General features: G+C 40.8%; 1 protein-coding gene across 5 annotated transcripts in view; it reads right to left on the bottom strand.

The window, feature by feature from the left end:
- The window catches only part of GRIN2B (glutamate receptor, ionotropic, N-methyl D-aspartate 2B), a 441978-nt gene that overhangs the window by 176415 nt on the left and 238549 nt on the right, over positions 1 to 27014 (bottom strand). For all 5 annotated transcript variants that reach the window (XM_014540193.1, XM_014540192.1, XM_014540194.1 and 2 more), the window contains one exon: positions 24025 to 24623. In XM_014540193.1, the coding sequence (XP_014395679.1) occupies positions 24025 to 24623 (599 nt within the window). The remainder of the gene's footprint in view (positions 1 to 24024; positions 24624 to 27014) is intronic.

Here is a 27014-nt window from a genome sequence, read left to right as displayed (position 1 = left end):
AGGGACCATTTAAACACATTCCCTTCATTATACAGAGGAGAAAACTAAGACACCAAGAAGCTACATGACCCAAGTAAGGGCCGGTATGCAGGTCTTTTGATTTCCAGTTCAATGTTTCTGTTTCTATAGACAGATCATGGCCATGGTTCCACAAAGCAGTCTTCACATCTAGGCTATATTTTAATGGTAGCTCCCCATGAATTCTTCAAATGATCTGTCAATTTATTTATAATATCAAAGCGGATCTTGAATTACCAAGGCTGTATAGAAAAACATTTGAGTTATAAGGATCTACACCTAGTCCTTTGGGGCTTTAGGATCGGATGACCCAGGTTCCAGGGCTTCCTCATTTGCTGTGAGGCCACAGCATGCTCCTTCACCTCTCTGAAAGATCTAGTTGGTTAATGGGAGGCAGTGTCCTGCAAACTATAAGAAGCATATAAATCCTATATTGCAATAATAATGATGATTAATCCTCATCAAAACTGTGAAAAGAACACAGTTTTACCCATTATTTCTGTGGAGGTTGTGAAATAGTGATAAGGATAGAGGCTCAGATGGTCATTGTTTCTCCAGGTGGGAGGAGCTGGTGCTGAGATCACTGCTGGATCGGGGAAGCTATGGGTGAACCTAGGAGATGCAAACCACGCTCTTATTATTAACATCTCTGGATAATAGTTTTGTGGGACAAAATGTAAGGCTGTTGCCCTAACCAGTTTGGCTCAGTGGATAGAGCATCGGCCTGTGGAGTGAAGGGTCCCAAGTTCAATTCCGGTCAAGGGCATGTACCTTGGTTGTGGGCACATCCCCAGTAGGGGGTGTGCAAGAGGCAGTTGATCAATGTTTCTCTCTCATCAATGTTTCTAACTCTCTATCCCTCTCCCTTCTTCTCTGTAAAAAATCAATAAAATATATTTTTTAAAAAAGTAAGGCTGTTAACAATGGAGAAACTACTGTAAAAAATCAATAAAATATATATTTTTTTAAAAAGTAAGGCTGTTAACAATGGAGAAATTGGGGATCATGGAAACATAACTCCAAATGTTCCCCCTTTCCCTGGGCATGGAGAAGCATGCCTTCACCTACTCTTTCACATCAGCCCTTACTGTAGCATCACAGGCAAATCTCATGCAAAATGATCATATCTGGTATTTTGGCTGTTTTCTCAGTCACCTGTCACCTGGAAATTGTGAGCTTTTCAAGAGCAGTAACCCCTGTCTTATGTCTCAATATTCGCAAAGCCAGTATCATGGTTGGCACTCAGCAAATGGTGACTGAATAGTGAATGAGTAAATGATTTTGCCATCTCCTAGAACTACAATCATTTTTCTTTCATTCAGGAGCCTGGGACTCAGGTTGTCCTCTAAGAATGATACAGTAAGTAGCCCTCTCAGGATTGTGTTTTGAGCAGGACAGATACTGAAGTACAGAAGTCTGCAATTTTTGGGAAGAGTGGGAAGAGATACTGAAGGCTGGAGCTTTTTTAGATATAATTTTTGAGAACCACTGTCTGATAGTTCTCCAACATTTTATCACCCACAACTTCCTATGCATTAGAATGTTTTCTACTACATATTAAAAAATACAAACTAAATCAAAATTTTAAGAATCTCAAGCATTTCTTGTGGCACTTTAATCCCCAAGGAGACACCCAGAGAGCTATAGTTTTCAATTCAAAGACAAGTTTAAGAAAGGGAGCATAGATAAATGGCCCAAAATGAGATGCCAATTCATACATTCTTTGTGTGTGCATCAATATTGAGAATATTGAGAATTCTTTAACGGCAGGAAGCAAGTGTAAATTTGGTAGATCTCCACAGCCCCTAGCATTGGCTATGTACACAGCAAATGCTCAATAAAAATTAGGTAGATGAATAAATGAATGGACAGAATACAATGTTCTATTGCCACCTTTAGCAACAGTCACCTATAAACTAGTGTAACTCTGATCAGATTATCAAAATAACCTACCACATACTTACCCATGAATTCTCTCTTTGGACTCTTCTTTGCACAAAACTTCTAATCTACTTATTTTCAATTCTTTATTCAGTCATTCAGAATAAAATCCTGTCTCCCTTATCATCTCATAGTAAACTGCTCTCCATACACAAGTGTCTTCTCACACAAATCAAACAGCATAATACAATGGTATTTTCATTCAGGGCATTCATTGTGTCTCCATCTGAGAAAGAGATGCAGTCAGAGATGTAGTTAAAGTCTAAGACAGATGTTTTGTCTTTTTCTGTAATTTATTTGGCACTAGCTACTCTGTGCTTCAAAACAAGGAACCAAAATATGCTAATAATAACCTAACATTCACTCCCTGCATCAGGGTGGGGATGGGGCCTAATGTAAATTAGTCCCTGTGAGTCATGTCATCTATCATCATACCTTGTGCCAAATAATTTGCTGCCATCCCTATAGCTGTATCTCACTGTTCCAGTAATCTTTATCCATGTCCAAACTTATTCTCAGAGACCTTTATTTCTTCTGTCTCTCCCATTTCTGTGTAGTTCTCTGTCTGCCCTAGCTTTTGAATGATGGAGATAAGGCCAGATAAGTCTTGAGCTGGGAAGAGCAGATTCACAAGAGAAAGTCTTGGAGGAGGAGGAAGGAAGAGCTCTTGGGGATGAAACTTGGGGAATATGGAGAGAGAAGATGATGTCCAGCGAGTTGTCAGAGGAAAAAGAAAGATGGGAGAAACACAATAGAATTATGCAAAGAAGACTCTTTCCCAGATAGCTAGCTCATTGCAGAACTTCCAGAAAAGCGACAGCGGAAGTGATGGAGAGTGGGTTTGGGAAAGCAATCCTCTGGTCTATCACAGGATTCATTTTGTTATTGAAGGGAAATAACCTGCAAGAGAAGAGAGAGACAGAAAGAAACCAGGAGTAGGGTGGGCGCCACAAAAAGGAAGACATATGGGGAGGGGGGTGGGAGGAGAAGAGCGAGGAGGATAGAACATGGTATGCAGTGGGAACACTGTTGGAAACATAAGAACCGCCCCCAGAAAGAAAATGCCAGCATCTCTGGGCAAAAATCTAAATTGTCAGCACATGCATCTTTGCTTTCAGAAATATACACTTTTTTTTTTCTCTTTCAGGATGATTCTTCATTCCAACATCAGAACACTTCAAACTGAGAGACTAAGAGAATTTCATTCTTCCACCATGTGGCATTTCCAGGCCCCTTTCTCAGCATTCCACACAAATGTGCTATCACCACGCTTTAGACAAACCGTTCCTGGGAGCCCACGGCAGAGAAGAGTCAGGAGCAAATAATTAGATTTTATTAGATTTGTGTCTTACAAAACTAGAGTGCAGCAAATCTGTCCTTCTTGGAAAAATAAGGAAAAAAATACAATGTTTAATGCTTACACTTTCTAAATACAGTTTTCTATTTAATTCTAGTTGTTAGTGTCAATATGAGCAGAAAGAGTCCCCACCCCCACCCCCCTAAAACAAGTAAAATAAGATAATAGTAACAAAACAATTACCATGGTTTTTTGAGCACTTTCTTTGTATTCAGCCTCTGCTAAACACTTTGTCTACACTGCCATTTAAACAGCATGAAAACAATAGAACACAGTTACTGTTTTCTCTGTTTTTATAGATGAAGATGTAAACTCAGAGAGGTTGGGTAACTGGGCCAAGGCAACTCAGCTAACAAGCATAGGATGTTAAGAGACCCCTCTGGTTTCCAATATTGTGCAAAGGGCCAAAATTTTACTTTACCAACAGTGAGTATTAAGGTCCTTCCCCATTAACCTTTTCCTATACCTTGTAATAGGGAGCAAAAATGATTGAATCTTCCCTTCCCTTTAATTATTTCCCTATGCTGTTTAAAAATAATAATACAATGATGAAATAATTAGGCAACTGACCTGAATAATAAACAAAATTAAGTAACCAACTCCTGATCAATGGTAGTTAATGGTATAAAAGAAAAAATAAAGATATGCATGGTCTACCAATGTCTGCCCTCTCTACTACATTTGACACTATTTACTCCTTTTCTTTTCTTAAAAGTCATTTCTTTCAGCTTTAATCCCCTGGCCCTTATAGAGCTGAATACCACACGCTTTCTCCCTATCTCTTCGAGGGCTGGGACCTGGGCTGAATATTCTGCCTTCTCCAACTGTGTGTTCAAGGCTCAGTCTACATCGCAGTTAACTTTTCTCCATACACTCTTCTCCTGAGAGAACTGATATTTTCTCAGCTGGTCACTGACAGTTGCATCACTGATGAATTTCAAATTGTAACTTTACATTCCACACTGTATAGTAGGCACTTCAAGACATCCTCACTAACATGGCCAGCCCTCAGCTCAGAATTTAATGTAGCTTCTGTGACAAACAGGTTCCCATTTCAACTTCTCAATTTCTATTGATCCATCATCATCTTTGCCATCTCAAAACCTAGAATCCAGTCCTATTTTATTATCTCTATATAGGACATCACCATATCCTAAAGAAGTATTCTTCAAAATTATCTTGCAATACTGGAGACCACCAAAATTCTGGCTCTTGTAACCCTGCATTTAGAGTAGGTCCCACTTGTCTTCCCATCTTGTGTAATTTCCCCCCCATTCTCTCATACAGTGGTACAAAATTAATCTTCTTAAAATAACCATTTCATCAAGTCTCTCCTATGGCTACCTCCCAGGATAAACTCCAGTGATGTTAATATACTTGTCAAGGTATACTAATGACCTATTGGTTGGCAATGACACTTATCAGCCCCAGCCAGAGATTGAAGAACTAAACAGACTATTCCATACACAGAAGATTACAAAGTAGAAAGGTATCTCAGTAGTGTCTATTTCAACTCCTTTATAGAAACATAACATTTACTAGCTAAAAGTTGATGTAATCCTACCTTTTACTGCTGCATGCTCTTTACCACACTTTTAAAATGAGATTTGGACAGAGTCAATGACTTAAGTCCAGAGATTGAAGAACTAAACAGACTATTCCATACACAGAAGATTACAAAGTAGAAAGGTATCTCAGTAGTGTCTATTTCAACTCCTTTATAGAAACATAACATTTACTAGCTAAAAGTTGATGTAATCCTACCTTTTACTGCTGCATGCTCTTTACCACACTTTTAAAATGAGATTTGGACAGAGTCAATGACTTGATTAAGCTTGCACAATGAGATGCCAACTCTCAATATGGTGCCTTTCCAACTATAGCATGTTGCCTTAAAAAAAACAACCATCTCACTGTAACTCCACACTTATTTCCCATTACTTATCTAAAATTCCATTCAGATTAAGTTGATCCCAATATAACCCATATCTGAACATTCAGTGTCAAGTGTCAAGTCCAGATCTTTGTTCATCCTATCACTGCCACTTAGATAAATGTCACCTTGGACCTCTCATTCTTTATTCTTTAAAGTCTAGGTCAAGTTTCACTACCTCCAATCCCTCCATGATGTTTCAAGGCTGCAACTTCAGCCTACAGAGCCAGCACTCCTTGACTGTAGCATATAAATTGCACTACCCATTTGAGGCACTTACTCATATTCTGTCTCATACTTCTACTCAATATTTTTGTATGTGCAGGCTTTGCTTCTTCAACTGAACTCAAGTTCTGGAAAATATTAGAACATGTCTTTTCTGTTTTGTTGTCCCTCACACCAAGTACAACTTTGTGCACTGATCAGGAGCTGAACTATTTATTGAAAATATAAAGAATCAAAGAACAGAACCTGAAACAGTCTTAAACAGATAATCCAAAGGCCCAGAGGAAATCAAGTCCGAAGATAATTCAAAGCTTCATTTTACGGTTAGCTTAAGTTAATTCACTCAGTCAACAAATATTAATTGAGTACCTGCTCTGAGCCTATTAAAGTGCTAAAACTAAAATGCAATGGTAAGTAAAACAGACACATCGCTGGCAACATGGAGTTAATAGTCTAGCCAGAGGTAGACACAAACATTAAACAAGTAATCACATGTATATTGTATGTGTGTGTGCAAGTGGTTTATATGTAATTTAACTAGGACTGTAGAGAAAATAAAAAAAGAAGTGGATAGGTTTAAAATATATTTTGCTAGGGAACTAGTAAAATTAGAAAAGCGATTAGGTGAAGGGAATGAGGGAGAGAAAAGAATCCAGGATGATTTGCAAATTTCTGACACATGCAACCAGAAGGATAACTATGACGTTTTCGTAAAATGGAGAAACGTAGTAGAGGGCAAGGTTTATGGAATATTATCATGAAAATCCAACCTCGGGCATGCTGAACAATTCCATTAGTAGAACCCTATCAAATAAAAGTTGACAAGAAGCAGTTTGAGGCTCACATCCTGACCTTTATTCTTGTTCATCTTCAGGTGGTATTCCTGAAAAAGCAAATGCTCTACCAAAAACTGGGCCTGAGAAGAGGAAAACAGAATCAAGGAACTCAGCCCAGAATTGGGTAACTAGACTGTGAATAACTGCAGGTTAGTGTTCGCTGAGGCAGGAGGAATATAAAATAAATCTTTTCAATCAAAGAAAATCAAATCTGACCCATTTATTTTCCTTTATTAAGTGAATCAAAAGCTTGGCTGAATGAAAAACTAAAACTTACCTGAAAAAGGATGGCCTCGGGTGTTGTATATATCCATATAAAAGGCAGGCTTAACATAGAGGTCCTTACTCTTCATACCCTTTTTGGTGCGTGGTCAGCTGCTGTATAATAGTGTGCTAGTAATGAGGCCAAGGTTCTGGATTCAAAACCTACTCATGCTGCTTCAGTCATTATTGGGTTGGAAGGGATCATAGAAGTTCAATACCTCGTAAAATCAAAGAATCAAAGAACTTTAGAATCAGAAGGAACATAGGGCTCATCTCTTCCAAATTCTTTCTAAGCAAGCATCTTTCCTGAGACATTATTTTACAGATGAGAAAATGGAAGTCTGAAAATGTAAAGTGAGCTATACCACAGGTGATAGTAACAAAGCTTGGAACTGAACCATGCTCTCTGCCTCTCAGTAGAGTACCCCTTCCACTCTACACTCCACATTGTCTGGGGTGTTGAGAGAGGTGTGGCTAGAAAAGAAATTCCTGTTGGAAAGTAATTTGAAAACCAGTTTTGAGATCCGTAAGTTAATATTTGGCGAGGATGACTACCATGCTAGTTTTCAATTTGGCTAAAATAAGTCTCCCTAGATCCTAATCACATGAGTGAAATGTTCCAAACGATATTTTAAAAATACAAACCTGATAAGTAGGTAAGATAATATTTGTGATATTAAAGATGAGGAACACAGATCAGCTTACTATAGAAATCTAGACACAAGCTAACAGACAGTGACTATGGAAGTAGAGAGGAGAGCATGGCTTAACTTAGAGGAACTGTGCAAGAATTGCTAGAGTCTGACAGTATATAAAAGGAGTGAAGAGCAGCAAGGAATCATTTCCAAGTACATTGCTGATTAAAAGGAAAAAGTGACCATATGAACATTCTCTGAACATAAAGCAAATGTGGAAAACTAGTTCAAAGCCCACATTTTACTGCCAATTAATCAGAAAAATTACCTTCACACATGAAGGATGGCATATTTAATTTTTAAAAGAAAATCACTTTTCATTCCACGTGCCTAAGTCCCACCTTTCATCTTTATTGATTCACTCAGATTTTCATTCAATAAAAAAATGTGTGAGTGTTCTGTGCAATAAGTCCTGGGGTGGCTACAAAAATGAATGAGACATCTCCAGCCTTAGACACTCCCAGATATACTTTTAATTTAAAGTGCTTACACATGTAAGTGTTATAATAGAGGTATGAGCGCAGGCTGTGCAAGGACAAAGACAGGAATGACTAATTCTGCCTGGAACTGTTAGAGAAAGCTTCATAGAGGAGGTGACATTCATATGTTCACCCGGGGAACTGAAAGAGGAGCATCAGAGAGTGCAGCCCTTGCAGAGGTGTGGAGTAGAAAAACAAACAAACAAAAAAAACTGTCATATTTAGAGAATGCCAGTCATGTCATTTGACATTACTTGATCATAGTATATATTAAGGGCAAAGTGGGGAGTTGGAAGAGGGAGGCAGATAAGACAGGCTCAAATCATGAAAGTGAGGCCCAGTTATATGCAAGGGTCTTTTATGGCTTGCTGACCAGCGGGAAAAAGGGAGCCATCAGAGATTTGTGGGAAAATTACCTTTCTGCTCTAGACATCCAATCCTCATTATTTGCAGCATCGTGAAATCTCATTTAATCCAATAAGGCATGATGGGTTACAATTTCCTCCTCATCCCCCACTTAATTTGAGAAAGACTACGTAAGCCACTTTGAGGTCTTCAATGACAATGTCTCCATCTAAAAAAAGTAGCGATAGATGCCAAGGCAACGGATTTTTCATCATCCAGTGGAAGATGCTTGCTGGGGCCTTCATCATGCTTTTGGAATTGATGTGTGATCAGGCCCTGATTCTTTCTCTTTTGTGACGGACAGCACAATATATTGGAGGAATCTTGAGCACACACCCCTCCAGGGGGACCACCTCTTCACCCCTGAATTGGATTCGCAGAAGCAGGGTTTTCATTTTCTCATCAATGCATGATGCTATGGTGAGGCAGACTGCTCTCCTGCCATAATGCCGCCCCTCCTTCAGCAGCATCTCTGCTGTATCACAACAGGCCAATGCAGCCTGGACCAACGGCATCCTGCGGGGTGCTGTGATCCAGGGCTCAATACCTAGGCATTATAGGATCATGCCCTACAGTTATTGCTCCAGTGTCTTTTCCCTCAGATCTGTCCTGTGCCTTCTTTTTATCTACTGTCAATTTCTTTTTTTACAGACATATTTCCTTGCTGCTCACTAATAACCAGAGTGACTCACTCGACAGCTGGTACAACCAAGTATGGAGAAGTAGGATTCTTTCCCAGTGCTCAGAAGAAATGAAGAGACAGGCATTTTTTTTTTTTGGAAGAAAAAATAAGCCTCACAATCTGAAGCACGTGTCACCACCAGGGCTGACAGACTTAGCATGTGTGTCCTTTACACGGGACCAAAAGACTTCAAAGGCTGAATCAAATGCTGCACTTGCTTTCTTTTCCCACTTTCCAATCTTACCTTTGAAACAGAAAAAGAAATACATTTCAATCTTCCTACCCTGAGATATATGAACTATCATCTCCCACAGAAAAAGGGGGGAAATACCAGGCAGCCACTCAACTCTCGCATATACCTTCGGCTCCTCCAGGAGAGCGTGTGGAGTTTCTAGGTCACCTGTTTTAGACAACGTGTAAGTATGGTGGACAGCACGGTGAGGTGTGCTGTGAAGATGAACTATGCACGCCTTTCTCTTAAGACAATACTAAATATATAGGATGAAATGAAGTCAATATCACTTCAGGAAAGAGGAAAACAATGCCAGCAATGGAAAGGAAATCCCTATACAGTACAAGGGAGATTAAGAATGGCTACAGCTCTCAGTCGCTAAGGTTCACAAGTCCATAATTATTTGAGGTTTGCAGTGTAGTAGTTACACTTTCTTTCACCTCCAGACCCCAATGTTGTCTTGTCCCTGATATTAAATCTGGAAAAATCTATATATACGTAAAAACAAACAACTAAACACATAATCCTTCTTAAAGCACCAGTTATTGACATATGCAAAATAAGGATTTGACTGCCTGAATAGGCATTTTCATTTCAACCTTGAGGAGCCAACTCAATATTAGAACATGCCTAGTTGAACCCCAAAGCAGAACACACATGGTGTGGCAATTAATAAATGCTTATTTACAGCAATTTAGTTCCTCCCTTATGTTATGCTATTGGTGAACAAATGCCAGAAAGTTCCATGTCATAGCCTAGATCTGGAACCCGAAGTTTGGGGAAGAACAAGTGTCCTGGATTCATTCCTTCCTGCTCCCTCAAGGAAGCCCAAGTCTGAAGGCCCTACAGCACCTTCATGAGAAGTGCAGGAGAGATAGCTGGGTGGGTGGAAGATACGAGTTAAAGGCAATGATAACAATCACCTAGTAATCAAATACTGTACATGGTAAATGTTTCTGGAGACTGTCATGGTTCTCTCATACAAATCACAAAAAGCTTTAACAATAATGTAGTGTTTCCTTCTCTTCTTATTATTCCTTAGGACAAACATAAAGTTTCCTGTGCCAGGCAGTCTTTAATCAAATAGATAGCATTACTCTATTTTGAAATATTATGCCCTCCCTTAATACAATTCCAAAGCTATGCCTTGACCTAGCTTTCTTGTTTGCTCATAACAGTCAGAACCACAATAATGCCACACATTATGAAATCACCTGCAAACTCCTGCCAGAACATTGTCAAGCCCGACTTAATTGATTTCCCTCTAGGTCTCTCCCAGACTTCAGGTAAGAGTTGTGAGATCAAGATGGCCCACCATTAATGTTTTTACTTTGGCCCTCACCCCATGTCTTCCAGATTCTAAACTCTGTTTTTCCTTTAATTCTGGAACGCTTTAGGGGCAATTCCATTAAATGTAATAACAGTGTAGTAATACAAAGAACATCATTTCCTAGTGCTAATAACTTTCATTTCAAAACCACTTGTGCACTCCAAAATTTAGCAAAGCATAAATTACTCATCAGGTCCAGCAGACACTGAATCTAAAGCTTTTAAAATTCTGTTTCTTTTGGGTTTGTAATCGGTCTACGTATAGGGGAATTAAAATGCCATTTAAAGTCAGATTTCTTTTGATGCTCATGCTGCCAGCCTTACTGACAAAAACTCATCACTCTGCATAGAATAGACACGTGGAGTGCCAGCAAAAGGACTGAAATCCATGTTAAAACATCATGACCACCCACAAGAGGATCACCACTGATGAAATGTCCACATCCTGTATCCATTACAGAATCTGAATTTCATAGCACTAACAGGGTTCACAGTTTTTAGACTGGTCATCAAGAGAGAATCAAAGGAAGGAATTGTTTCATTAGCACCAAGTTCAAATTCATGCAAATCATATCATTGCCCTTCACCTTATTGTGATCACTGGGGCCACAGAAATGACAGCAGAGTTGAGCACAGTGGTGGGCAACTCTGGCTGCCCTTGAAGATCAACTTGGGAGGTTTCAATGCATGTCTGTTCCCAGGACCCTATCCCCTTCCTATCCAACTAAATCTGAATTTCTCAGGGTGGGACCTTGAGCTCTGTATATGGTTTCTTAAGGCTTCCGAGGAAATTCTAACACACAGTCAGTACTGAGAAGCACAGACACAAGGAACTCAAAACACAGGGAACTAAGACAATATGGGAACAAGTCACACATCAACACTCCCCTGGGGCTGTGGAATCAGCATCAGGTGATACAGTTGAGAAGACTCCTTTATCTGAAGAAGGAAAATGTTAACTTTTGATGATCAGAGCACACATATTTCATTTGAATTACTTCATTCGCCATCGTACTTCCACCACCCAGTTTCCCTGCTGTCTCTCTCGGTGTTTTTGGGGTGCCAGTCTCATTTCCACAGCAACACAGTGAACTCCTGGATGGTTGGCCATAGTTTTGAGTACACAGTAAGTACCACCTAGTTTGTTACTCATAGTCAATGAGAAAGATTCTGCAAAAAGCTAATCACGTGGAGAGAACAGTTCATTACACGGAAGTGTTCAACTTGGCTGGTATGGGTCATTTTTGGAATTGGGCTGAATATTCCAGGAAGGAAGAACTTCCCTAAGGATTGAGCCGCTAGAGGCCGCTCTGAGCCAGGTCCTTGCTAAATCATGTTCAGAAGTGAAATCACATCCAAGGGAAAGAGAGGCTGCAGAGTAGCACTGGGAGTCATGGCAACACCATGGTTCCTATTTTTAAACTTGTTGGTGAGTGAGCACACAGAGTGTGTGTGTGCACGTGGGGGAGGGAATTCTGATGTATTTCAAAAGAATATTCTTTTATGAGGTTTTTTGAGTTTGGGGGTGGCTAATAATCTGTGACAATGAGATCACAAAGAATTAAGCTAGAATCAGCTGTATCAGAATGGTCCTTTTCTCCTTAAGTCCACTGTCTTGTTCTCCATTAGAAGGGACCCTTCATGGCCTTCTGTCAGAAGTACCAGGAAATTCTAGGTACTTTTAACCAACGTATTCTGAAATTCTGATCTTCATTTCTTAGGCTCATTCTGCTAGCCTCTTAGGCAATTTGCTTTGGATTACAAGAAAAATAAGTCCAGATTAGCAAATCAAAAGAACTTTCTGTGGATGCCACACTCCTCATGAAGCCAATTAAATGGATGATGTGTATTGTCTATATGCCCAGCATCTAATACGAGGTCAGTACCTCATAGGGGATCAAAATACCAACTGAATGTGTCACTAAGTCAACCATCGGTAAATATAATATTGTGAGGTACAGAAAAGCAGCCCTCTACACATCACATTTCTTTTACTTTCAATAACACCATTTTTACTTTTCTCCAATCTCTGGCAGAGTATCAGCCTTAAACAAATCCAGACTCATCCAGCCTGTCACAAAGGAACAGTGGCCCTGGTGGACCTTTGTAAATCATGATGGAGACCAAGGTCTTGTTTAGTTTTATGACATGTCCCTGACATTATTTCCAGTGTCTCCGTAACCTCCAGGAGCCTCCACAGATTTTAGAACAGAAAGCCTGCTCTCACTGCAGTTCCAAGGACTCTCAGGTCTACAGAAACAACAAGTTGTTATTTTTCCCTGTGTAAGCTAAAGGATTTTTGGAATGTACAGGAATAAAATAAGAAAAAATAATCATCCTTTCCAAACAGAAAAGGAAGTATAGCGAGATTACAGCTGGGCCAGTAACTAGAGATGAGACACACTTCAGGACAGAGGGGGAAATGAAAAGACTCAGTTTGGGACATCCCTAACGTGTGTGCACTGATGCTGCTCCTGGGCTGGATTTATCATGGCTTCAGGACAAGAATTCAGCACAGAGGCTAAGGAAATAAATTCTTTACTAAAAACCACTTTGTCCGCAGATTAATAATGTCTTCATACACATCAGAGTTATGCCTAATTGACTCAGCTACAGAGATAGTTCTCAAAAGATGGACAATGAGGGCAAAGTACACCTGGAATTCATGAAAACGTGGATTTGAAACCCAACTTTATCTGTAAGTGAAGTAGGCAAGTGACTTAACCATTCTGGATCTCAGTTTCTTCCTCTGAGAAATGGAAGTAATAATGCCTCTGGACAGTACTTTTTGAGATGAAATAAGGCTCTTTAAAGAACTTGGCACAAAGTAGTCACTTAATAACCTTTCTTAAGGTAAATTTTCTAAATTGCTGAAGCTTAGTATTTTTAAGTACCAAGCTTTTTCTTGATTATAGGAAGCATTTTAAATGGAAATTTTCAGAAAGTTATTATGGAGTTCTCTGACTTCTTAAATCAAAATTGTCAATAAAATTTAAGCTCTTATTGATGACCTAACAATGATTATGTTATCTTGCTATTGAGGGAGGCTTTAAAAGGGATATAGGCTTTGTGGGAAGGATATGGAAGTTTGCTTAAATGGTCTTAGACGAATGTTCCCTTCAAGGTATTTTGCTAGGTTTTTCTAGTACTTTCTGCACTTTACCATTCTGTTTGTTATTTCTTAATGCTGTCAGTTTACCTACCCATTTCCCATCATGTTTGTTATTTCTAAGCTGTTGTCATTTGGAAAATCAGATAAGCAAGTATCTTAGACACTGCCGGCTACCTACCAAAGATACAGCCTTGATTCTCACTAGCTAACAGAACTTTGATTTTTAACTGGGCATATTACTGCCCCCATCAAAAACTAAAATAAAATCAATTTCCAGCTTCCCTTGCAGCTAGCTGTGGCCATGGACTGATTTCTGATTAACCGGCTATAAGCAAAGTGTGGTATTTCTGGGTAATTTCCTTAAAAGGGAAAGTGTTTGTCTTCCTTTCTTTCTAACTTCAATTTGCTGCTTGACACTGGAGTCCAGCAGCCCTCTTGAGCTTGGGGATGTAGGCCACACCTTATAAATAAAAAAGTAGAAAGCTAGCAGAAGTCTGGGTCCTAGTGATCATGCAGGTACCAAGCTAGCTGTAGACAGACCACTTAAATATGTTTATGTATCATGTTTAAACTGAGTTACTAATTCTCTATGCCAACTGTCCACAAACTTCTTAGAAATACGTGTAAAATTAGAATACATGAACTCTTAGTTCAAATAAACTACATTCATTTTAGGACAAGACTTTTGTGTCAGTGATTTTTGTTCAAAGCCCTTTTCTGCTTTCTTCGTGGTTCTTGGCTATGTTCCAGATACATCAGACTGTTGAATATGTGACCTCTCCTCTTCCAGGTAAAACAAGGAAGTCTGTGTGTGAGCACACTTGAGATGTGGCAACAGAGCAGTGAGAATAATGACACTGTGTAGCCTGTGGTTACTCATAATTTTGAGTTACAGTCTATAACATATACCTGGCTTTTCCTCTATACTCAAAAATGAGAGAAATTTGACATGTTAAAGTCTATGTTAATAAACTATATTCTATTGTTGCTTAAACAAAAGTTCCTAGATTGTTGTTCAAGGAGGGGGAAAAATGGGTGTGAGTGTCTGGAAATGCTGTTGAAAAATTAAAGGAAGAAAGAATCTAAGTTTTCTCTAATGATATCTAGAACCAATCCATACAGTGAATAGAAGTCCTCACGAGTTTGTTGTAATGTCTCAGTGAGATGACAGACATGAGGATTCCCTGTATGAAAATGGCCACTTTTATTATCCTCCTCATTAGCCCTAATACTGAACAACTTGAAATTTTTGATCATCGACTTTTATGTCAAACACTAAATGTATTTTGACACATATCCTCATCTGGACTCCATCTGTGATCCTTTTAGGGGAATTCTGAAAAAGACCACTTAGAATGAATATGATATTATTTTATGATATCATACGATATTATATGATATTCACAGTGTGGTTTCCATGGATATTTCTGTTGTGTTGACACAGAAAATCTTTCCTTTAGAAAAAGAAAACATTAAGGGATTCTTAAAAGTATATAGAACCACTTGACTGCTGTGTCTTCCTCTTTTGCCCAAACAATAAATGTGATAGGGTTACTTAGCAACCATCCTTACAGCCATCAAGACTTTAAAAATGGAATCACATTAGAAGGAAATACCTTGTGGATATTCACCAAAGCTAATTCCAGACAAGCCATTTTAAAGGTTTCCTCCCAACTTTTATCCCATACTCAACTTTTCTCATGCCATCAAATTTAATATGGAAAAGTGTTTTAATCCAGTTCTGTCAACAATGCTCTACACAATTTGACATATGTAAATGTACATACATAAAGATGTGCTGTATGGATATATACTGCATGCACACATGAGTATGTATATGTGCAAGAATCCCACACATGATCATTTAAGAACACAGCTAAAATCAGGAAAATTTTAAATAAAAACTGGTGAAGAGAGAAAAAGGGCAGCAAAAGATCAATGAACAAAACACCCTATAGGGAAAGAGATGGGAAAGAAGAAAGAAAAAAGGTGGGGGCGGCAGGGAGGGTGGTGTGAATCAGTAATGAATGAGAAAAAGAAAAAGCCTGAGCAGCGAGGGAGGCAGTAGGCAGCCCCCGGCCGGCTGCTGCTGCTGGAAGCTGGACAAGAGGGAACAGATTTCAGCAGCAGGGAGCTCTAATCTGTCAGCAGCAGTTCCTTCATGTGTGACCAGCCAGCCCAGCTTGGGGACCAGTGCCAGTCTGGGCGCACTAACCCCACAGGGCCTCCCGGAAGAGAATGCGCCACTGATAAAAGCCTGAAAGTCAAGGGAAGGTTCCTCTACCCAGCTCCTGCTGCCACCCTCTTGCCAGCTTCTACATGTGCCTCTGTCTGCAGTGCTGGTTCAGATCCCTTAGCAACCACTTCTGAAAATCAGACAGGCTGAAACCCTGCTTCTTCCAAATCTTTATCAGCCACATCAGGTCTTGGAGATTTCTTCCAGCGGATGACCACCTATGCACCCCTGACGGATCCAGTGGAGAGGAAACAAAGAGAAAGGTTGAAACCATTATTTATTTAAAATATGTGAGGTCGTATATGTAGGTGCAAAAGCCAGAAAACCATCTCTGCTTTCAAGAAGCTCCTGTTAGTTAAGCCAACCTTGGCCGGCTGTGGTCCAGCCCTCACTCAAGCTTCCAGCCCATGTCAGTAACCATAAATGACAGCACTCTAGCTTACTGGCAGCTCGCCCCCACTCTTATCCCCACCCAGCCAGCCTTTATCCTCTGGTGGGAAGAGAGAGCAGATGGAGAAATGATCCCACTCAATTCCTAAATAACACCACCTTCAATTCCTATTAACTGTGAAATTGCACCCTTGTCTGGGTAAGAACCAAGGGAGCAAGAATCATGGGGACATTGCCAGACCAGAGCAAAGGCTAACAGGAAAACCCTGGCTGCCTGCCAGTCCTTCTGAGGACATGGTCAAGTAGTTAAGAGGCAGCATGCTCTGTGAAGAACACTGCTCCTGCCATAAGGACACCTGGGTTCTGTGCCCACCCAGCCTCGAACAGATGAGTGACCACTCTGAGATTTTGCTTTCAAAAAGTTATAAATCCATTCATCATCCTATCGTCTATTCTGTGAGAATCCATGTATTGAAAGGGTTGGATGAGGTGAGTAGCAAAAGACTCTTCCAACTCTGATGCTTTGATTTTAAGGGAAGCCTAGATTTCTTTACTTTTAAAATATTTTTATTGATTTCAGACAGGGAGAGGAGAGAGAGAGATAGAAACATCAATGATGAGAGAGAATCATTGATCAGCTGCCTCCTGCATGCCCCACACTGAGGATCAAGCCCACAACCCGGACACATGACCAGGAATTGAACCATGAACTCCCAGTTCATAGGTCAATGCTCAACCACTGAGCCATACCAGCCAGGCTTATATTTCTTTAAAGCTTGGCTAATATGCAGCCCAGTAAGGGACTGAAATCCAGGTTCCCCAGGCCGACCCAGGCCAAATCCTGACACCATCACACAGCCTAAGCTAGAGGGTCTCAGTTTTCTTAGAAACATATAAATGGGATAATGATTCCTATCTTCATTTATGCTTTTATCAAACAAATATTTATCAAGGTTCTACAACCTATCAGTCACTGTGCTGGGAACACAGAGATTAAAAAATGTCCTGCTCTCATGGAGCTTGAATTCAACCAAGAGGAGTGAGCCAACAATATATTTAAAAATAAAATATATGCAGTGTTTCACATAAGAGGTACAGAGAAAATAAAGCAGGGGGTGGGCATAGGGAGTGCTTGGGAGGGTGGGATCAGGGAATCCTGAGGACATTTGCATGGATCAGGATTTTTGCAAGGATGAAATTAGATCACTCACAATTCTGGTGTGCAGTGAGTATTCAGAAAGGTAACTAATGCCGAAGTTAGTAACTTCCTCTGACTGCTGACAAAGGGGCTGATTCTGAGCATATACCTCATGACCCTCTTCTTCACCCTTCCCATTGCCACTGACCCACATCCTTTGTGACCTGTCTGCTTTCTCCACTGAGAGTCACTGATCTACTCTGATCTTGCTTCTTTCCTCTTTGAGACCATCCTATCCCTACAGACAATGCACCACCTGTGTCTTCTCTCCCAGCACTATGTACCTCTCCCTCTCCCCAAAAGTTATTCTAAGTGAAACAGAATTCTTTTCCCACTTACTCCCCCTCTTTGTCATCTGCCCTCTCCTCCGAATTGTAAATATTTTTAAAGAAAGAAGAAGAAGGGGATGTAAAAAAGTGGGGAGGAAGTAGAAGAGAAAGAAAATGGAAGAAAAACCCCACCAAATATGGCATGGATAACTTTAAAATTCTACAATTCAGCCACAGAATTAAATAGGATTAAAGAAAGAATCATGTAGGGCTCTCTGCATTAAACATTGAGAATGCTGTTTACAGGTTTGAATTTAAAGGAAAGAAGCAAAGACTACTTAATGAAATGACCATCTATGTATCTGATATGAAAAATGTGAAAGACTGGAAGAAAACAGAAGAGTTTGAAAATCCTTACATTCCGTCATTCTTCCACGCACAGTTAAAGCTTGCTTTGCCTGAATTACAATAAGCATTGAATATGTCTTTTAGGATAGTGATTAGATTATCTGGTTATTTCCCCCAATTTATATTTCCTTCCACACGTCTCTCTCTATATATATACACAGGTGTGTCTTTACATTTCGTATGAAAACATGGCTTTCATTAGATCCCAATGGACTTCTTTAATCAGATGAAGGGCCACTGTGCCTGATGGTCTCCTTATAACTATGCATTCACAGAGCCTTTGATTGGTTCACATGTAAATTACATTAAGTTCACCTATAATATATATTTGTCTTACCATAAATTTGCCTATGCTTGGCACTCCATGAACATTAATAACAACCAGAGATGGATACTAACCAAGCAAATTTTGCCCATAGTGTCTAAAAACTAATGGACTCAATTCCTCATTTATTTCTTACCTTCTCAGCACTTTCCAGGCCAAGAGAGTCAAGTGGGCACCCCATGGGAGCGATCCAGCTATTCCAACTGTTCCAAGGATGGGAAGGCTGCCTCAAGGATAATGAAAGATCTGTTCACCACAGCTCCTTTAATGAGAACTTAGAAAGCACCTTTCTTCATATCACTTATCCCCATCTCTCAAAAGCTAGGCCAGGGGGAGGATTCTGGCCTCTTGAGATGGCCACTTCAAAGGGGAAGGAAGAATTGGGATGGGTGGGTACAAAGCATGTGCTGAGTAGGAAAACTGAGGACACTGGGGAAAATAATTAGGCAAGACTCATAAGAGGTTCTATGTTGAGATCCAGCCATTTGAAAGAGCATCTGCTTTTTCTACAAGTTCAAAAGTTGCGCTGAATGAAGAGCAGGAACACTGGGTCCTCAGGACAGAAAGAGAGCCTAGAGGTGAGCGGCAGGTGCACCATCACCTGAGTGACAGAAACAGACCAGCGGGGTACTGAAGAGCACATTGCAAAGGAAAATAACCATTAACTACCACCCACCCCAGGGAGCGATAAAGGAAAAATATAGATGTGTGCCTACTAACAGCTAACAATTCTTCTCTAGCTCAGGGAGATAAAGAAGGGTTTGGACGACTGGCCAAATCCCTTTCTCAACCCTTTCAGATCATCTGAAACCAAAGGGTTTTCAGATTTTTCTCAGAAACTAAGAAAGTCCTTCACTTAGAGAATGCACACATAAGAAAGTCTCTAACTCTTTCAATCAAATCAAGTTCCCAGTTGGAATAAAACTCCCTCATCATGTCTCAGGCTATGGTATAGGGCAGTCATTTTCAACCAGTGTGCCGTAAGAATGTTTAAAACATGCAATACCTGACTATTTAGTCAGGGTAGGCTGTTAAGTAAAAAACAAATGTCAACAGCCAACACAACAATAGCTGTCCAGTGTGAATGAATCAAAATTATGCCCCTTTTTTTTATCAGATCAACAAAAAATATATTTTGTGTGCCACAGAATTTTATAAGGGTTGAAAATTGCTAGTATAAGACACTGCAGTCCATTTACTAATAAGGCATAAGTGAAAGCTACAAAATTCCAACAGAAAGTTCATTTTTATTAGTGTACAAAATAGGGTTGTTATATTTAGCAACAAATACAGGAGCCCTGTTAAATCTGGATTTCAGATAAACAACAAATTATCCTTTAGTATCAGCATGACCCATGCAATATTTGTGGCAGATGCTAAAAAAAAAAATGATCTATTGTTTATCTGAAATTTAAATTTAACTGGATTTCTGTATTTTTCTTGTTACTCAGGTCAAAAGCCTTGGCCAACAGTCTAAGGCCTATCTGGAAACAGTCACCACGTCTAGCCGAAGGAGCTTCAAGCAGCTAAGAAATAACCAGTAAGGAATTTGGATTGACGTGTGATAAATAACGTTTATTTAATAGTGAACTAAAATAGCTCATTTTAAGGATCCTCTCTGAGAATGCTTACATGTCATTAAAAAAATAAAGTCTTCCTTTAGTAACAAGTGAATCACTTCAAATATGTGTCTCTTTTTGACACTCGGGGGTATCACAGAGCCTCCTGTCCCTGTTTCCTAAATCTAGACTTAGGAATTTGCCTCATGTGAAAGGAAAGCCACAGGTTGGTCAGGTATAAAGGAAGGCTTTACCTCCCCTTATAGTGCTTCTGGGGAGGACAGGCCTATTGATGCTTCTGGGTGTTCAGAAGGTCAGAGGACAACAGTCAACCCTTTCCCAAGTCTGTCTTCCTAGGGCCCGGTCACTCCCAGATACCTCCTGAGGGGCTTCCTCCCACTGCTGTCACAGAGGGGTGAGCAGCAGGCCAACAGAGGCCCATCCTCACAAAACAACCAACCATTTGCAACAATATTATTTTGCAAACATTTCCTGCTGTGCCTAAATGGTGTGGCTGCTTGGTTTGTTATTTAAAAGAGTAACCCTAGTGAGACCAGAACTCTGAAGGGAGGAAGAGTCTGATTTCAGACCAGGATAAGTAGAAGGAATAAGTAGATGATTTTGAGTGCTGTGCATGGTGATAACAGCTCAGACTTTAAGAATAGCACCTTCTTGTCCCTGTTAGTCAGCATCAATCCTTTCTGGATCCTGATAGAAAAAACAGATTAATATATTTCCAAGAGAGGCTAGGGATTGGATTCAAGAACCATGAGAAGCTGCATTTGGGAGGAAGGGAAGGAAAAGACAGTGGAAATGAGTGAGGGATGCAGGGATAAGGACAGGGAGAGAGCACAGAGAAGATGTCCCACATTGTTAGATACAGACCTCTAGAGAAATCATGGAACTGGGGCAGGAGAGAGAGTTCACAGAGGAAATGCCTCAGTGGAGAAGGATGTTGAAAAGTCGGAAGACACGTTTTACACAGTATACTTGGGAAATTAAGTGAAGGTGGACCTTTTCTCTCTCCTCCACACTGGGACTCAAGGAATTTATGAATAGCCTGCACATTGTAGACTGCTGTACTTGAGAAGATGGAGGTGGGCATGTGTGGCTATCTTGACAATAACCTCTAAGGAAGAAGCATAGATAACCCAGGAGAGCTACCTTCCCAGTGGCCAGAAGAGATGGTAACAAAGGTTCAAACCAACTATGGTTTTAGTATAGTGGTTAGAGGCCAGGTTTGAGAAATCACATTTACATTCTAATGTAAAGAAGCCAAATGGGAAGTAATATGTACAGATCCCTGTTTATACAGAGGAGCTTTTAAGATAAAAGCAGACATTCCTGGACCATATTTATGGACTTTAAGGTAACGCCCACTTGATTGCTTTGTGTTGTTTAGCAAATGTTTTATTCCTTCATTGTTAGCATTTTTTTTTAAAGAACAAACATTTGGTAAAATAATCTAAATCAGATTTAAATTTAACACTAAAAACAATGGGACAAAACATGAATGTACAGAAAAGAATACACAGGGAGTTTTTAAAGGAAATCTCTATTATCTTGCAGAGAGGAGCAGAATGAGAAAGCTCCTGTAGGGTGGGTATGCACTGGACAGCTCAGCATCTTGGAGGATGTCACTCATTCACTCCAAGTGTCTTCCTTGGGCTCACACTATGCTAGGAGTGGGTGACATAGACATGAGTAAGACAGAAAGGTCACCGCTTTCCCAGAATTGCGGGGAGGAGAGATAATAAAGCATGTAATTATAACATTCTGAAGAGTGGCTTTATTGGAAAAGCACAAGATGCAGTGAAGGCATGTTACAGGCTGATGTTAGTCCAGGGCTCAGGAAAGCCTTCCCAGTGGAAGCGATGCCAAAACTAAAACCTGAAGCACGGAGAATCTGAGACAGGTAAAGGAGCATCTGCATTTGTGTATTGGTGGGAAGGGATTACACAGAGCACACTGATTGGAAGTGAGGAAGAAGAGGGTATTCTCAAAGAACTAAAGTAAGGCCAGTACTGTGGGAATGCAGTGCTTAAGGCACAGAGTAGCATGGGACCATTATGGAAAGACAGGAGGGACCATGCTGTGGATGGCTCTGTAAACCATATTACGGAGGTGGGAATTTATCGCAGGGGCAATAAAGACCTACTGAAAGGTAGTGAGCAGGAGAGGGATGACATCACATATTCATTTCAGACCACTCCGGCTGCAATGCAGATTGAAAAGAGGCAGAATGAGGAGCCAGAAGATATTTAAGAGGCCCTGCAGCAATGCAGGTAAGAAGAGATGGGCTGGGGTATAGTATAAATATGAAAATAAGGGAAAGCACTCCAGAGGAAATCCACAGAAAATGGCATGATTGGCTATTAGGTGTCAGGGATATAGAATCAAGGACACTGAAAATATTTATTTTAGGCAACTGGGCAATAGGATGCCCCCTTTATAGGTGGTGCAGATTTGGCTCTAAGAAGTAGGAGGAGAAAGCAGGACAGCTTCGGCTATGGCATGTTCTCAAGAAACATATCTAGTCACAGTTAGAGATACAGACTTGGGGCTCAAGTGAAAGATTGCAGCCAGAGATTTGGGGGAACTTATAGACATTAAGTTTATCTTTGGCAACGGATAAGAAAAGAAAGGGTTTAGGACAGAGTCCTGAGAAGCACTAGTATTTAAGAGATGTGTAAAGGAAGAAGAGCATGCCAATGAGCCTGAGACAGAATTACCAGAGGTAGGAAGAAAACTAAGACAGTCACTACCGAACAAGCAGTGATAACTAGGGAGGCAGGAAGAGCAAAGTTCAAGGTGAGAGAATATTAGGACTGGATCACAGATGCAGCTACATTAATACCAGTTTTAGTTTCAACTCTAAATTTAGGAGTTTAGCTGAAAGGCAACAGTCCAACTCCCTTCCAAGGATAAGCAGGTACACATTCAACCACCACTAAATGTATGTCAACCTCCCCAGATACACTTTCTAATATTTTATTTCGTAAGCTGAATGGTGGGTACCTGAGCATGTATTAAGCTTTTCTGAATACCTTGCTATGTGTCTGATATAGTTGATAAATTTACAATGGATGCCCAAAACATATTGTTGAGTAAAAGAAAGTTGGGTTATTGAAGAGCATGTATACATTTCCATTTATATAAAATTATAGATTTATATCCATATAGGTATCCATGCACAGGAAGGTGTCTAGAATGATGGTCACTAATTCTTTCAACCATGCTTATCTCCCATTAGTTGGATTTAAGGTAATTTTTACTTTCTTCTTTGTGCTCTTCTATGTTGCTTGATTTTTTTTATAATTGCACATGTAACAGTTTTATACAAATAACTAAACCATAAAAGCATCCTATAGAGTTTTCTGCCCTACATCGTTACATAATTACCCTTTGAGAATAGGCTGCAGTTATGCCTGTGTTATGAGGTGAGGTCAGGGGAGCAGAACTCCACCACCCTTATGTTCTTACTGAATAAATCAGACTAAGAGCCACCATAAAAGACACCTCTATCGCCGCATCCTCACTCTTAAAGGTAGAGAGAGGAGAAGCAAAGGAGAGAAAAACCAAGGAAAGCATCCTCTTCATGGCCTACACACCCATTAACCCATTCTCCATTTCCTCCCAGTACAGCAGCACTCCAGGGGTAAGTGGGCTGGTCCTCCCTTGTCTCGGTGCCTATGGTGTCTTTCAGAGCGATCAAGTATGTGGTGACCAGAGAGGGTTCAACTCCAAACAAATCTCTCGCTTGGATAATTTACACCTACAGGCCTTATTTTCTTATATTGTAAAATAAAAACAATTTTTAAAACCTGCTTCCTAAAGTTGTTGCTTTGAGTATTAAATGAGGTAAAAAATGCAATACACATAAAGTAATACCTATCACATAGCAAATGCTCAATAAGTGGGAGCAGTTTTATATTTCTCAGAACAAGAACAATGCCACAGCCAGTTTTGGATCGGAAACACTCACACAGTCATGAATAACTGCCATGCAGTGGCTAGCCTTCAACACTGATAGCTTGAACTGTTTTTCCTACTGGTTCTGAATGTCCAGCCCCAGCTTTGGAAGCTAAACTCTGACCTCCACCGAAGGTGTGCGCTCTGTGCCATACTCACCTATTCAGCATATTGGACTGGTAGATCCTCTTCTCATGGGTGTTGTAACAACTGCTCTTGGGCTCCGGGATGAAGCTGTGCTCAGACAGCATGTCAGAAGCAGCGGTGGTGATTATGGCAATTCCATCCCTCACTCTGGCAGGGAGGCCATAGTCCCATTCATCATAGGACACAGAGATGAGCCCGGTGGGGAACTCCGAGGGCACTGTGTCTGTATCCCCTGCCACCAGACTAGGCACAATCCACGTGTAGCCACAGCCAGTCAGCCCTACTGAGTTAGCCACTTCAAAGATGTAGGTGGCCTCTTCCTTAGTACAATAAAGAAGAATGATGGGGCTTTGAAGTTTCTTGAGCTGGTTCTGAATCTTCGAATCTCCATCATCCAGGGACATGTCCAGCAAGAGGACTTCCTCTAGCTCCCAGCCCACGAAGCTGTTCTCAATGGTGCTGCGAATCTTGTTCACAAAGTCCTGGTAGCCAGGGAAGTAGGTGGTGACGATAGAAAAGATGTACCAGTCATACTCCTCCATGATGTTGAGCATCACGGAAGCTTGCTGTTCAATAGATGGGCCAAACTGGAAGAACATGGAGGATTCATCCTAGAATAGTAAAAATGTAAAAAAAAAAAAGAGAGAGAGAGAGAGAGAAATCAAACCAAAGATGGTAAGGGAAAATTTGAATCAACTGGACAGAAATGTTTGTGTCCATTGTTTTACTTTTTAAAATTAAATATGTTTAAATTGTAAACATTTTTAATACCTTTCTTCCTAAAACTATGTCCTAAACTCCAGAGAAATTCAACATTGGTCTATACTCTCCTTGTCTGAAATATTTTAGGGCTACTGCCAGAGCCCAAGGCAGCTTCCTAAAATCAAATATGAAGTGGGGTAAAGACTATAAATGGGGGGCAGGGGTGGGCTATAAGGGGTCAATTGGAGAAAAAGGGGGACATATGTAATACTTTCAATAATAAAGATATTTTTAAGTCTATAAATGGCCTCATTTCAGCTCAGGTCATGCACACACACTTCCCACTTTTCAAGCCTCTTGGGTTCTCAGTTGCGGATGTGTATCACTCAGAGTGAATGATCCAAAAGACCATCTATCTACACATAAGCCTGCCTATGAAGGTGGGATAGGCACCCTCAGTGTGGGTATTAGGGAGAAGCACGTATAGTACAAGATTTGCTCAGTATATTTTCTATAAAGATATATCTGCTAAATAAATTGCACAGTTAGTTTTATCTCTATCTTCTACTCTGATCATGAGATATGCAAGTTAGAGGAAGGCTCAAACAGTATATCTAAGACAAAAGTTAGAATGACTTGTATTCAAGCTCCTATGTGATTAAGCTTTATTTAGAGCAACATACAGAAGATTATTCTTTCTCTTACATATATAATGCTGCAGGTCTTGGTCTGACCTATGCGTCACACACATAGTCCTCTGTCAGTTCTGAGCATCTTCTTTCTTGCCTTTTGAGGAAGAAGCCATTTTAAATGTCTCCCATCTAAAGCTGTATTTCTCTTGTACTGAGATGTCAAGCCCTGCATTTTATCCACCTTTCAGCTGGAAGAATCTGAACCCACAAAATGAAGACCCCTGTCCTCCTCTGTCAGTCCATTCTCCTCTGACCTCCTCCTGAGTGGTGGCATCCCTTTTCTTGGTCAGTGGCCCTAACATCCCTTCTATCTGATGGTTCATTTCCATTTTATAACAATCCAGGCTAACAAAACAGTCTTTGTCAAAGTGGCAGTTTTTTAACCTCCCAGACTAGAGCTTCCAAGTGCAATTACAAGAGACCAGGCTTTTAATATATATATGTAAAATTTCTTAGTTTGGGAACATATTGTTGTACAGCTGAGAGATTGCTGAGAATTTTGGCAGCACCCACTACTGAAAGAAAAATGCAGGTGAGAAATATCCACCTGGTGTCCAAAGACCCTGGTTTGGCAATGAAATCTGCCAGCTCCTCTGCTCTGCTAGCACTCCTGATGCTTTGTGTGGCATGAACTTTTCACATTTCACACAGGCTATCCAGAATGAAACAGTAGATGCTTAGTCATTGGGCGCGATTCTTTCTGCTAAGGGTAAAATGATGCTTATCATGGCTTTCTCCCCTGGCTTACCCATGTGGTCAAAGAGGAAACCCATTGGACCCTATAATTCAGAAATGTAGAGAGTGTGGGCACCAAGATTGGGTGGATAGGGGAGTGGAAATAATTTGGAATAAAGTAATAATTTCATGTGTGTATATTCCAAACTGTGGCCAGCCCCTGCTCCTGGTTTTCTCCCACAGCAATACAAGAATTGCTCTTCTGGTGAAGCTGACCTTATCCTTAGTTATAGAATATACTAGGGGCCCAGTGCACAAAAATTTGTGCACTCGGGGGTAGGGGATCCCTCAGCCCAGCCTGTGCCCTTTCACAGTCTGGGACCCCTCGGGGGTGACCACTTGCTGGCTTAGGCCTGCTCCCCGGGGGATTGGGCCAGGATGGCAATCAGACATCCCTCTGGCAGCCCAGGAGCCCTCAAGGGATGTCCACTTGCCAGCGGGGAGCAGGCCTAAGCTGCAGTAGGACATCCTTAGTGCTGCTGAGGAGACGGGAGAGGCTCCCACCACCACCGCTGTACTGGCAGCCATCAGCCTGGCTTGTGGCTGAGCAGAGCTCCTCCATGTGAAAGCTCACTGACCACCAGAGGGCAGCTCCTGCATTGAGCGTCTGCCCCCTGGTGGTCAGTGTGTGTCATAGTGACCAGTCATTCCCAGTCTTTCTGCTGTTAGGGTCAGTTTGCATATTACCCTTTTACTATATAGGATAGAGGCCTGGTGCACGAGTGGGGACCAACTGGTTTGCCCTGAAGGGTGATCCGGATCAGGGTGGGGGTCCCGCTTGGGTGCCTGGCCAGCCTGGATGAGGAGCTGAGGGCTGTTTTCAGGCGGGCCAAGCCTGCAACTGAAGCTCCCAGTCTCTCCTTTTTTTCTTTT

The sequence above is a fragment of the Myotis brandtii genome, unplaced genomic scaffold (genome assembly GCF_000412655.1).
Source record: "Myotis brandtii unplaced genomic scaffold, ASM41265v1 scaffold237, whole genome shotgun sequence".
NCBI lineage: Eukaryota > Metazoa > Chordata > Mammalia > Chiroptera > Vespertilionidae > Myotis > Myotis brandtii.
Note: the sequence above shows the minus strand (reverse complement) of the source record. Positions and strands in the feature narration are given on the sequence as shown.